Genomic DNA, 12,924 nt, shown 5'->3' on the forward strand with positions numbered 1-12,924 from the left:
AAAGTGCACGACGACAGAACCAAACTGCAAACCCGTCTGGACCGGGTCTGGACCGGGTCTGAATCGGGTCTGGACCGGGTCTGGACCGGGTCTGAATCGGGTCTGGACCGGGTCTGGACCGTCTGGACCGGATCTGGACCAGGTTTAGCTGTTCAGGGCCGTGTTTCCAGGGAACACTTGCGCCTTAAGGGAAAACCAGGCCGGCCTTGAAAATGTCCAATTTGAGATATAATATTTCATCAAACAGAAAAACATACATAGAACCAGATACAGTGACATGACTTTTAGTATTAGCTGCAGTTTTCGAGAGACTGATTTAAATCAGCTTTTTCCCAATACCCCGGGTATATACTGTATGTACCCCGGGTATATACTGTATGTACCCGAACATGCACAGGGCATGTTTTTAGTGCAACCTTTCTGGTGGATGGACCGCCACCCGAAGATTACTTTCCCTAGAATGTTCCACAGTTTGAATCTGAAGCAGGAGAAAACAAAAAGGGGGCGGAGTCTGTGTGATCTTTAGAGATTAAATAATTACCCGCAGGTTGTCTTTTGGGGTGTTTTCATCCTTTAAAATGGAGCTAAAACAGTCTCCATTCATTCTCTTCATTGTTTTATACAAGCCTCTCCAGCATTGCCAACGTTTTATTGATGATTTTACGGAGATGTTTCAGTCGTATGCACAGACAGGTTTGGTCATTACAGGTGATTTCAATGTGCATGTGGATAATTTTTGTGACAGAAACGCCAAAGGTGCTGTCCTTTAAACTTTCAGTCTTACTCAGCATGTGAGTGGCCCCACCCACAGCAGAGAGGCCACACCCACAGCAGAGTGGCCCCACCCACAGCAGAGGGCACACTCTAGTTTTGTTGAACTCTGTTACATGTAGTGTTTTGAATGTTCTGAACCCCATTGACCCTATGAATAATAATAATAATAATAATAATAATAACTTTTATTTATATAGCGCTTTTCAGTGACCCAAAGACGCTGAACATAATAAAAAAGGGGGGGGGTATTTACAGACAGGGGGGGACAGCACGTACAGAACACATTAATATACAGATAAAATGAACAAGACAGAAGAAGTAGAGAGAAAAAGATGGGGATGTAACAGGGGGTAGAAGTGTAGGCAATGGGGTAGAGGAGGCTAGGGGTAGGGGAGGTCATAGGCTTGGGTGAAGAGGTATGTTTTTAGGCGGGATTTGAATGTTGTGAGTGAGGGAGAGTGGCGGACAGGTTGGGGGAGGGAGTTCCAGAGTCGGGGTGCTGTTCGGGAGAATGCTCAGGGACGGGCCTCCTGCTGGTGCCAGAGTCAGGACTGAACATGGACCGGCCTCCTGCTGGTGCCAGAGTCAGGACTAAACATGGACCGGCCTCCTGCTGGTGCCAGAGTCAAGACTAAACATGGACCGGCCTCCTGCTGGTGCCAGAGTCAGGACTTGTGTCTGAAAGGATTTGCACTCTTTACCTTTATATCTTTATCTGTTTTGAAATTTGAATGCATGTTTTGCTGATGTGTGAGGCACTTGGTGTACGAATTGTGCTCTTCAAATAAACCTGCCTTTTCACATTTTCATCTGGACCAGGATCAAAACGTTTAATCGTTCAGTTTTGTAGATTATTTCCTTATTTCTTAACTCATACTGGGCCAGATCGGACCTGCAACAATCATAAACAATCATAAATGTGTGACTTGTGGAGCATAAATCTTCAGGCACATGTTACACGGTTGTTGATGTTATAATAAATTACAGGCCTCAGTTCGGCTCCAATCACTTCAAATGTGGACGTTTGCCGACTTATTTTCAGGAAAATGGGATATATTTAGCTGTCCATGAACCGAGTCCAAACACTTCCACTTTCTGTCAGAAGAGCTCAGATTATAAACACCTGTTCAATCACGTTTCTTCACTTTGACTTCCCCATCTGAGACCACATCCGAAGTCTAAACCCCACAACCTTCTCACTGCGGGGAGAACAGGCTAACCACTCTGCCGCGTCTGTGTCTGGACAGGGCTGTGGTCATGCCCATCGCTCACGAGTTCGGTCCAGAGCTGGTCCTGGTCTCGGCCGGGTTCGACGCCGTGGAGGGGAATCCGGACGAGCTCGGGGGATATAAAGTCACGGCCAAATGTGAGTCTGGAAAGTGTGTGACGTGTGTGCACTTTAAAAACGCAGAGGAGCCGGATGTGAAGAACTTTAGACCGTTGTAATGCGTCGTGTCCTTCAGGTTTTGGCTTCCTGACGCGTCAGCTCATGTCTCTGGCGGGAGGCAGAGTGGTCCTGGCTCTGGAGGGAGGACACCAGCTCCAGGCCCTGTGTGACTCTGCAGAGGCCTGTGTCAGCGCCCTGCTCAGGATGGAGGTGAGGCAGGGCTGAAGCGGGACTGAAACAGGGCTGAAGCCAGACTGTAACGGGACTGAAACAGGGCTGAAGCCAGACTGTAACGGGACTGAATCAGGGCTGAAGAGGGGCTGAAGCGGGACTGAAACAGGGCTGAAACAGGGCTGAAGCGGGGCTGAAATGGGACTGAAACAGGGCTGAAGCGGGACTGAAGCGGGACTGAATCAGGACTGAAACGGGACTGAAACAGGGCTGAAGCGGGACTGAAACAGGGCTGAAGCGGGACTGAAGCGGGACTGAATCAGGACTGAAACGGGATTGAATCAGGGCTGAAGCGGGACTGAAACAGGGCTGAAGCAGGACTGAAGCGGGACTGAATCAGGACTGAAACGGGACTGAAACAGGGCTGAAGTGGGACTGAAGCGGGACTGAATCAGGGCTGAAGCGGGACTGAAACAGGGCTGAAGCAGGACTGAAGCGGGACTGAAACAGGGCTGAAGCGGGACTGAAACAGGGCTGAAGCAGGACTGAAGCGGGACTGAATCAGGACTGAAACAGGGCTGAAGCGGGACTGAAACAGGGCTGAAGCGGGACTGAAACAGGGCTGAAGCGGGACTGAAGCGGGACTGAATCAGGACTGAAACGTGATTGAATCAGGGCTGAAGCGGGACTGAAACAGGGCTGAAGCAGGACAGAAGCGGGACTGAATCAGGACTGAAACGTGATTGAATCAGGGCTGAAGCGGGACTGAAACAGGGCTGAAGCAGGACTGAAGCGGGACTGAATCAGGACTGAAACGTGATTGAATCAGGGCTGAAGCGGGACTGAAACAGGGCTGAAGCAGGACTGAAGCGGGACTGAATCAGGACTGAAACGGGACTGAAACAGGGCTGAAGCGGGACTGAAGCGGGACTGAATCAGGACTGAAACGGGACTGAAACAGGGCAGCAACAATGTTAAAGCAGAAAAGATTTGTGAAATAAGTTATTTAATTTTCTTTAACAATGTGTTAAAAATTGTTTAAATTTGATGAATTGTGATTAATCAGATTGATTTTTTTGATTGACAGTTGTTGAGTCACATGATCCGAGCTGCAATTGCTCTGTGTGTCCTGCAGGTGGAGTCCATGTCTCTCGCTGTTCTGGAGCAGAAGCCGTGTGCAAACGCCGTCCAATCACTGCAGACGGTCGTCCACGTGCAAGGTGAGGGTCAGGGTCCAATCAAAGGGACAGTGGAGGGTCAGAAACCTCCTGTCTCTGCTCCTCTGACCGGTTTCCAAGCTCTGGACCCGACCCTGGGGGCGTGGCCTGCTACACGAGCACCTGACATGATTCAAAGCGAGTGCCGTGCGGCCATAAACAGGAAACGGCTGTTGCTAACGTGCTACGCTAGCTTTGTGTTGCTAACGTGCTTTGCTAGCTTTGTGTTGCTAACGTGCTACACTTGCTTTGTGTTGCTAACGTGCTTTGCTAGCTTTGTGTTGCTAACGTGCTTTGTTAGCTTTGTGATGCTAACGTGCTTTGCTAGCTTTGTGTTGCTGAGGCTCGACATATAAGTTAGCATCAGTGGAAATATGGGCCTGAGTCTGCGTTTTCTCTGGTCCAATCATCTGGCTGTGCTGTGGAGCTCCTCCCCCTGAGCTAAAGTCCACCTGGAGCCCAAGAGCCAGACGCTTTGGGAGCCAGAACCTCTCAGGGGCCACTTTGGATCTAAGACACGGACCAGAGACTTCAGACTCAGAGACTTTGGAACGGCACAGATCTGCTCCACGACCGATGGAAACGGGACGAATCAGTGAAGGCTCACGAGACCTCAATGGAGGTCCAGGATCTGGTTCTGGTTCAGTTGAACTTTAAAAACTTTTATACCAGGTTTTTCTCTGTTGGAGGATCAGGACTGAACCTCAAGCACCTCCTCTCCCTTTCTCTCTCTCCTCACCCCTCTCTCTTCCTCCCTCTCCTCTCCTCACCCTTCTCTCCTCACCACTCTCTCTTTCAGGTGAATACTGGCAGAGTCTCCTGGACACGCCTCCCTCTCTCCCCCTCTCTCTTCACCCCTCTCTCCCTCTTTTCACCGCTCTCTCCCTCTCCTCACCCCTCTCTCTTCACCCCTCTCTCTTCACCCCTCTCTCTTCACCCCTCTCCTCACCCCCTCTCTTCACCCCTCTCTCTTCACCCCTCTCCTCACCCCCTCTCTTCACCCCTCTCTCTTCACCCCTCTCTCTTCACCCCGCTCTCTTCACCCCTCTCTCTTCACCCCTCTCTCTTCACCCCTCTCTCTTCACCCCTCTCTTCACCCCTCTCTTCACCCCTCTCTCCTCACCCCTCTCTTCACCCCTCTCTCTTCACCCCTCTCTCTTCACCCCGCTCTCTTCACCCCTCTCTCTTCACCCCTCTCTCTTCACCCCTCTCTCTTCACCCCTCTCTTCACCCCTCTCTTCACCCCTCTCTCCTCACCCCTCTCTCTTCACCCCTCTCTCCCACCCCTCACCCCTCTCTCTTCACCCCTCTCTCCCACTCCTCACCCCTCTCTCTTCACCCCTCTCTCCCTCTCCTCACCCCTCTCTCTTCACGCCTCTCTCTTCACCCCTCTCTTCACCCCTCTCTCTTCACCCCTCTCTTCACCCCTCTCTCTTCACCCCTCTCTCTTCACCCCTCTCCTCACCCCTCTCTCTTCACCCCTCTCTCCCACTCCTCACCCCTCTCTCTTCACCCCTCTCTCCCTCTCCTCACCCCTCTCTCCTCACCCCTCTCTCTCTCTCTTTCAGGTGAATACTGGCGCAGTCTCCAGGACACCTCCCCCTCTCTCCCCCTCTCGTACTCTGTGGCTCAGAGGTCCAGACTTCGCAGGGATTTGGACTCTGAGGCTGTGAGGGCCCTCGAGGCTCTGTCTGTGGGATCGATTCACTCCGACAGGTACAAACTCATGAACACTGTTTATACTAACTCATGAACACTGTTTATACTAACTCATGAACACTGTTTATACTAACTCATGAACACTGTTTATACTAACTCATGAACACTGTTTACACTAACTCATGAACACTGTTTATACTAACTCATGAACACTGTTTATACTAACTCATGAACACTGTTTATACTAACTCATGAACACTGTTTATACTAACTCATGAACACTGTTTATACTAACTCATGAACACTGTTTATACTAACTCATGAACACTGTTTATACTAACTCATGAACACTGTTTATACTAACTCATGAAGACTGTTTATACTAACTCATGAAGACTGTTTATACTAACTCATGAAAACTGTTTATACTAACTCATGAACACTGTTTATACTAACTCACGAACACTGTTTATACTAACTCATGAACACTGTTCATACTAACTCATGAACACTGTTTATACTAACTCATGAACACTGTTTACACTAACTCATGAACACTGTTTATACTAACTCATGAACACTGTTTATACTAACTCATGAACACTGTTTATACTAACTCATGAACACTGTTCAACACTAACTCATGAACACTGTTTATACTAACTCATGAACACTGTTTATACTAACTCATGAACACTGTTTATACTAACTCATGAACACTGTTCAACACTAACTCATGAACACTGTTTATACTAACTCATGAACACTGTTCAACACTAACTCATGAACACTGTTTATACTAACTCATGAACACTGTTTATACTAACTCATGAACACTTAGAAACTCATGAACATTTGTCCAGGAGTGTTCCATTGTAGAAAAAGATTCAGTTGTATCATCTGGACTCTAACTCTAAACGTTTCGACTCATCAAAGAGTGATTCTCAATCTGTGAATCCAGACCGGGAACTCAGATATTTGTCCTACTCTGATTAGGCCCCGCCCACCAGAAACTAAACCTCTTCAATCCCTCTTTCAATCAAACTAGCCTCTTGTTTCCTCTCAGTCCTTTAATGGGTTATCAGCCTCCTATTGTCCCTGCCTCACTCTCTCTCCTCCCTGTGTAACTGATTAGCATCAGAATGCTCTGGGCGTCGCCCTCTCCAGAGATTCAAAATTCCATCATAAACGACCTGAAGGCTGAATCTTAAACCACAGTTTCTATTTAATGAAACTGTGTTTCTTTTTGAACAAATATTGCCTCTTTAAGACTTTAAACAATCTTTAAACACGTCTGTGATGGAACACACGGCTGTATTTGCGCTGATACTTCATGGAAACGGTTTGTATTTGAAATCATACATAATATTTAAAGAGCCCGACCAATGTGGAACTTTGGGGCAGATGCCAAAACATTTTTAAAGTTTAATTCATGTTTCATATCAAGGCTTAGTAGACGAGTCAGTGATGATTTTCTTTGTTTTGAGTAAAATCTTTCTAGTGTGCGGATAACAATGAATGAATTAGCGTTAATTCTGATAAACCACTGCAACTATTTACGTCTCGAAACCACAGTCCCACTCTCAGAGAATGTAATTTGTATTTATATTTGTTTTTTTTTATATTTATAAGATAAGATAAGATATTCCTTTATTGTCCACACATGGGGAAATTTCATTGTTGCAACGCAGGTAGATACAGAGGAAAAGGACAGATAACTTATAGAAGAACTCTTATAAACAAAAACTCCTATAGACAAAACCTCCCATTACCCAACAAGGGATGGAGGGGGGGAAAAATAAAGATAAAAAATAAATTAATAATAATAATAAAATTATATAAAAAATATAATGTATAAAAAAAATTAAAACAAATATTTGTGTTTTTATATTTGTGTTTTTATATTTGTGTTTTTATATTTGTGTTTGTATATTTGTGTATTTATATTTGTGTTTGTATATTTGTGTATTTATATTTGTGTTTGTTTGTTCCAGGAGACGAGACTCGGGAGAAGAATTGATGTGACGTTTTCTCGCTGTGAAAAAAACACTTTCTTTGGTCAAACTCTGAAGGACGTTTATCGCGTCAGGACGAAAAGCACGTTTTTGACGAAGCACAGACAATCGTCCCTCGACCAATCAGACGCCAGCAACCTTGAAGAGGTCAAAGTTCACCTCCGCAGAGCAACAGGCGCATCCGGCGTCCAACGGTGATGATGTCTTCTCTGTGCACCTGAGCGAGATCAAGAGAAGGACATGAACCATAAACCAGGTCTAAACCAGGTCTAAACCAGGACTAAACCAGGACTAAACCAGGTCTAAACCAGGTCTAAACCAGGTCTAAACCAGGACTAAACCAGGACTAAACCAGGTCTAAACCAGGTCTAAACCAGGTCTAAACCAAGTCTAAAGCAGGTCTAAACCAGGTCTAAACCAGGACTAAACCAAGTCTAAACCAGGTCTAAACCAGGTCTAAACCAGGACTAAACCAGGTCTAAACCAGGACTAAACCAGGACTAAACCAGGTCTAAACCAGGTCTAAACCAGGTCTAAACCAGGTCTAAACCAGGACTAAACCAGGACTAAACCAGGTCTAAACCAGGTCTAAACCAGGTCTAAACCAGGTCTAAACCAGGTCTAAACCAAGTCTAAAGCAGGTCTAAACCAGGTCTAAACCAGGACTAAACCAAGTCTAAACCAGGTCTAAACCAGGTCTAAACCAGGACTAAACCAGGTCTAAACCAGGTCTAAACCAGGTCTAAACCAGGACTAAACCAGGACTAAACCAAGTCTAAAGCAGGTCTAAACCAGGACTAAACCAGGTCTAAACCAGGTCTAAACCAGGACTAAACCAGGTCTAAACCAGGTCTAAACCAGGACTAAACCAGGACTAAACTAGGTCTAAACCAGGACTAAACCAGGTCTAAACCAGGTCTAAACCAGGACTAAACCAGGACTAAACTAGGTCTAAACCAGGACTGAACCAGGACTGAACCAGGTCTAAACCAGGTCTAAACCAGGACTAAACCAGGACTAAACCAGGTCTAAAGCAGGACTAAACCAGGTCTAAACCAGGTCTAAACCAGGTCTAAACCAGGACTAAACCAGGACTAAACCAGGTCTAAACCAGGACTAAACCAAGTCTTAACCAGGACTAAACCAGGTCTAAACCAGGTCTAAACCAGGTCTAAACCAGGTCTAAACCAGGTCTAAACCAGGACTAAACCAGGACTAAACTAGGTCTAAACCAGGTCTAAACCAGATCTAAACCAGATCTAAACCAGGACTAAACCAGGTCTAAACTAGGACTGAACCAGGACTGAACCAGGTCTAAACCAGGTCTAAACCAGGTCTAAACCAGGTCTAAACCAGGTCTAAACCAGGTCTAAACCAGGACTAAACCAGGACTAAACTAGGTCTAAACCAGGTCTAAACCAGATCTAAACCAGATCTAAACCAGGACTAAACCAGGTCTAAACTAGGACTGAACCAGGACTGAACCAGGTCTAAACCAGGTCTAAACCAGGTCTAAACCAGGTCTAAACCAGGTCTAAACCAGGACTGAACCTATCATCAGAAGCAGATAAATGTAACTAGTGTTGAATCCAGAGTTCAGAAAAGTCTCTTTCTCCTCCACAAATGCACAAAGTGTCTTTTGTGCACGTTTGTGAAAAACAAAATAGTGTTTATTTACGGCCGTCGGCGCCGCCATGTTTGTTTTGTTGTGGATGATTTAACTTCCGCCCAAAACACAATGCTGCTCTGTGATTGGTTCCAGTCCCGCCTGTGGGCTCTAAATGCCATGTGATTGGCCCTTTAATCCACTGAAGCCGACTGTTAACGAATCAGAGGGAGTCTAACGAGATGGATTCTCTGGCAAGGTTAGACTAAACCAGGACTAAACCAGGACTAAACCAAGACTAAACCCAGGACTAAACCAAGACTAAACCAAGACTAAACCAGGACTAAACCAATACTAAACCAAGACTAAACCAGGACTAAACCAGGACTAAACCAGGACTAAACCAAGACTAAACCCAGGACTAAACCAAGACTAAACCAAGACTAAACCAGGACTAAACCAAGACTAAACCAAGACTAAACCAGGACTAAACCAATACTAAACCAAGACTAAACCAGGACTAAACCAGGACTAAACCAGGACTAAACCAAGGCTAAACCAGGACTAAACCAGGACTAAACCAGGACTAAACCAAGACTAAACCAGGACTAAACCAAGACTAAACCAGGACTAAACCAGGACTAAACCAATACTAAACCAAGACTAAACCAAGACTAAACCAGGACTAAACCAGGACTAAACCAGGACTAAACCAGGACTAAACCAGGACTAAACTCAGGCTAAACCAGGACTAAACCAGGACTAAACCAGGACTAAACCAGGACTAAACCAGGTCTAAACCAGGTCTAAACCCGGACTGGGTGCACTGGATAATCTTGTGTTTTTGTCCTGGTTTAAAATGTCCTCATTTAGTTCCCATCAAACTGAATCCAAAGGTTATGGCGTGTTAATATCAAACTCTTTATTCTGCTTCATGACTTCAGCGCAGAGAATAAAAACATCTTAAAAGACTTCAGGAAATATGTCGACATTTAAAAAATATACAAAACACATGTAACTTCAGCCGCTTCAAACCACGTCCTGCGTTTGGAACGATGGAACAAAGAGGGCTGCGGTGGCAGAGTGGTTAGTGTTCTCCTGCAGTTTGCATGTTCTCCCTGTGTCTGGATTAAACTAAAACATGCACAAGAGGTCAATCCTCCAGCTAGTGCTGACCGAAAACCTGTCCTGGTTTAGACCTGGTTGAGACCTGGTTAAGACCCCGTTCAGACCAGTTTGGGTCTTGGTTCAGAGCCCGTTCAGACCAGTTTAGGTCCTAGTTTAGACCCCGTGTAGACCAGTTTGGGTCCTGGTTTAGACCTTGTTTAGACCAGTTTGGGTCCTGGTTTAGACCTTGTTCAGACCAGTTTGGGTCCTGGTTTAGACCTCGTTTAGACCAGTTTGGGTCCTGGTTTAGACCTCGTTTAGACCAGTTTGGGTCCTGGTTTAGACCCCGTTTAGACCAGTTTGGGTCGTGGTTCAGACCCCGTTCAGACAAGTTTGGGTCCTGGTTTAGACCTTGTTCAGACCAGTTTGGGTCCTGGTTTAGACCCCGTTTAGACCAGTTTGGGTCGTGGTTCAGACCCCGTTCAGACAAGTTTGGGTCCTGGTTTAGACCTTGTTCAGACCAGTTTGGGTCCTGGTTTTGACCTCGTTCAGACCAGTTCGGATCCTGGTTTAGACCCCGTTTAGACCAGTTTGGGTCCTGGTTCAGACCTCGTTCAGACCAGTTTGGGTCCTGGTTTTGACCTTGTTCAGATCAGTTCGGGTCCTGGTTTAGACCCCGTTTAGACCAGTTTGGGTCGTGGTTCAGACCCCGTTCAGACAAGTTTGGGTCTTGGTTCAGACCCCGTTTAGACCAGTTTGGGTCCTGGTTCAGACCTCGTTCAGACCAGTTTGGGTCTTGGTTCAGACCTCGTTCAGATCAGTTTGGGTCTTGGTTCAGACCCCGTTTAGACCAGTTTGGGTCCTGGTTCAGACCTCGTTCAGACCAGTTTGGGTCTTGGTTCAGACCTCGTTCAGATCAGTTTGGGTCTTGGTTCAGACCCCGTTCAGACCAGTTTAGGTCCTGGTTTAGGACTCTGTGGATAGAACAATAGTCTCTCATTGATGGCGCACATATGGGCCTAGCTTTGGACCTGATCAGAACCACGTGGGACTCCCGGACTGGCACGGACCTGGACTCGGACTTCAAAGACCCTGAAAAAGTCTGGATCTTTTCCCGGCGTTTGGACCGAGGGCGGCAGAAGACGGTTCCTTAAACAGTCGAGAGAAAAGCAGGTTTTATTTATCCGCGCCGACTTTGAACTTCCCTCTCATGTTGGCGCCCGTCGTCACGCTGCGAGAGATGATTCTTATAATTCGATTTGTTTTATTTCTTTCTTGTGTTGCGTCGATGCCGCGGCGGAACCCGCGATCCTGCGATGGAAATGTGAAAGCAGATGTGCCACCCGCAATCCGCCATCGGAGATATTTACCGTTTTATTTGTTTTACTTTGAAAGAAAAGTGAATGTACAGAAAGCGAATGATGAGCCGCGAGTCTTAAAATGCACAAAACGACTCAAAGACAAATGCGTTAAACGTCGTCCGTTATAAAAGTCGCTGAATGTACAATTTACACTGGAAATACTGCGATTGCGTACTGTAAACGTTGTACTAGAGTAAGAATAAGAAGTACTCAATTTAGTGACGTAAAAGTACAGATACAGGAACATAGATGACTCAATATAAGTAAAAGTGTCTTATTGAAAATCTACTTTAGCAAACGTTTAGAAGAACCTGCTTAAAAACTGTACTTTAAGAGTAGAAAGTAAAAGTATTTCACACAGAATGTACTCTTGGTGAAGAATTTCGCAAATATTTGGACGGCAAATTTCAGTTCGAATCAGTTTTTTACTTTTTCTAGAGGATTTTATGTCTATTTTCATTGTTTGTCAGCTGTAAAAATGACCTAAAAGTAAAGTACAAAGTAGTTCTCAGAGAAATGAGTAAAAAGTATTTGGGGAAACTAGAGTAATTTTGTCATTTTTTTACATAAATTGAAGGACAAAACTTTAAACACAAAACGACACGAAGCTTTTGTGTCGCTTTACTCACAGAGAAGAGCAAGTACACAAGTAAAAGTTACTGTTACTGTACGATATGTTACACGTTAGCGAGAGGAAAGGCGTATAAGCTGCTAGAAAAGTACTCGCAAAAGTGAAAGTACTACCCACCTCGTCGATGAAACCAAAAAAAGTGAGCAGTTCTTGAATGTAAAGCGTGTGTTTGGTAAATATTAGCTGTCGTCGTCAGAAAATGTCAAATACAGAATGTTTTTTTTTCCGGTTGTGAAGAGAAAAACATTGACGTTCATGATTTTGCCCCGCAGAACGCATTTGGCACTTACCGTATTCAACCCCGTCAATCAAACACATGGACGATTTCTTCCGGCGTCGTTCTTTTCTGTAATAAATGGAAATGTATGTTTGTTGAAATGTTGCTTGTTTTGTGAAGCTGGAGCCCGACGACGCTCAGTAAACGTGCACTTAAACGCAAACTGGATTTTGATTTGAATTTTTGTCTTATTTTGTAGAACTGTTTTTGTGTAACGATGTTTTTACGTCTTTCTTTACCATGTTTTAATAAAGAACTGTATTTTCTAATTTAAATGTGGATTATTCATTTTCTTTTCTGACTATTCTAACAATTACTGCGTGACTATTACAACTTCAACCGTAAAGTGCGTTTTTATGATTGACAGGAGTTTATGATTCTCTCATTTTGTCTTTTTTTATATATAAAACTTGTTGTAAATATAAATCACAGTTTCACAACATTTAAGCTGTTTGGGATGAAAAGTTGAAAAATTGACAGGCTCTTTTCACAATAGGCTAGTTCGCTCGTGAAAAGGGCGGGAAAATCAAAAATCAAAATGACAGGAAGTAGATGTCGGTGAAATCACTCGTTTCAGACGTTTGGCATTATTTCACTTAAGAAACACTTTTATTTTGACCCTTTAAACATCAATTCAACAAAATTAATGAGTTTTGACATTTTATTTCATTCTTGATAAACGATTTGTTCATTCTGCTGCGACGAATCAGAAAAACAAA

At 44.9% G+C, this 12,924-nt stretch overlaps 1 protein-coding gene across 1 annotated transcript in view; it reads left to right on the forward strand.

Moving 5' to 3' along the window:
- LOC140366259 (histone deacetylase 7-like) overlaps positions 1-7,464 on the forward strand; it is a 50,237-nt gene extending 42,773 nt beyond the window's left edge. The window contains exons 20-24 of the mRNA XM_072452926.1: positions 2,022-2,140; positions 2,238-2,371; positions 3,468-3,552; positions 5,118-5,265; positions 7,203-7,464. Of these exons, the coding sequence (XP_072309027.1) occupies positions 2,022-2,140; positions 2,238-2,371; positions 3,468-3,552; positions 5,118-5,265; positions 7,203-7,233 (517 nt within the window). The 3' untranslated portion in view covers positions 7,234-7,464. The remainder of the gene's footprint in view (positions 1-2,021; positions 2,141-2,237; positions 2,372-3,467; positions 3,553-5,117; positions 5,266-7,202) is intronic.
- Positions 7,465-12,924: the final 5,460 nt, after the last annotated feature.

The sequence above is a fragment of the Eucyclogobius newberryi genome, unplaced genomic scaffold (genome assembly GCF_026437365.1).
Source record: "Eucyclogobius newberryi isolate DKJ021-1_F unplaced genomic scaffold, fEucNew1.0.hap1 SCAF_19, whole genome shotgun sequence".
NCBI classification, from domain to species: Eukaryota; Metazoa; Chordata; class Actinopteri; order Gobiiformes; family Gobiidae; genus Eucyclogobius; species Eucyclogobius newberryi.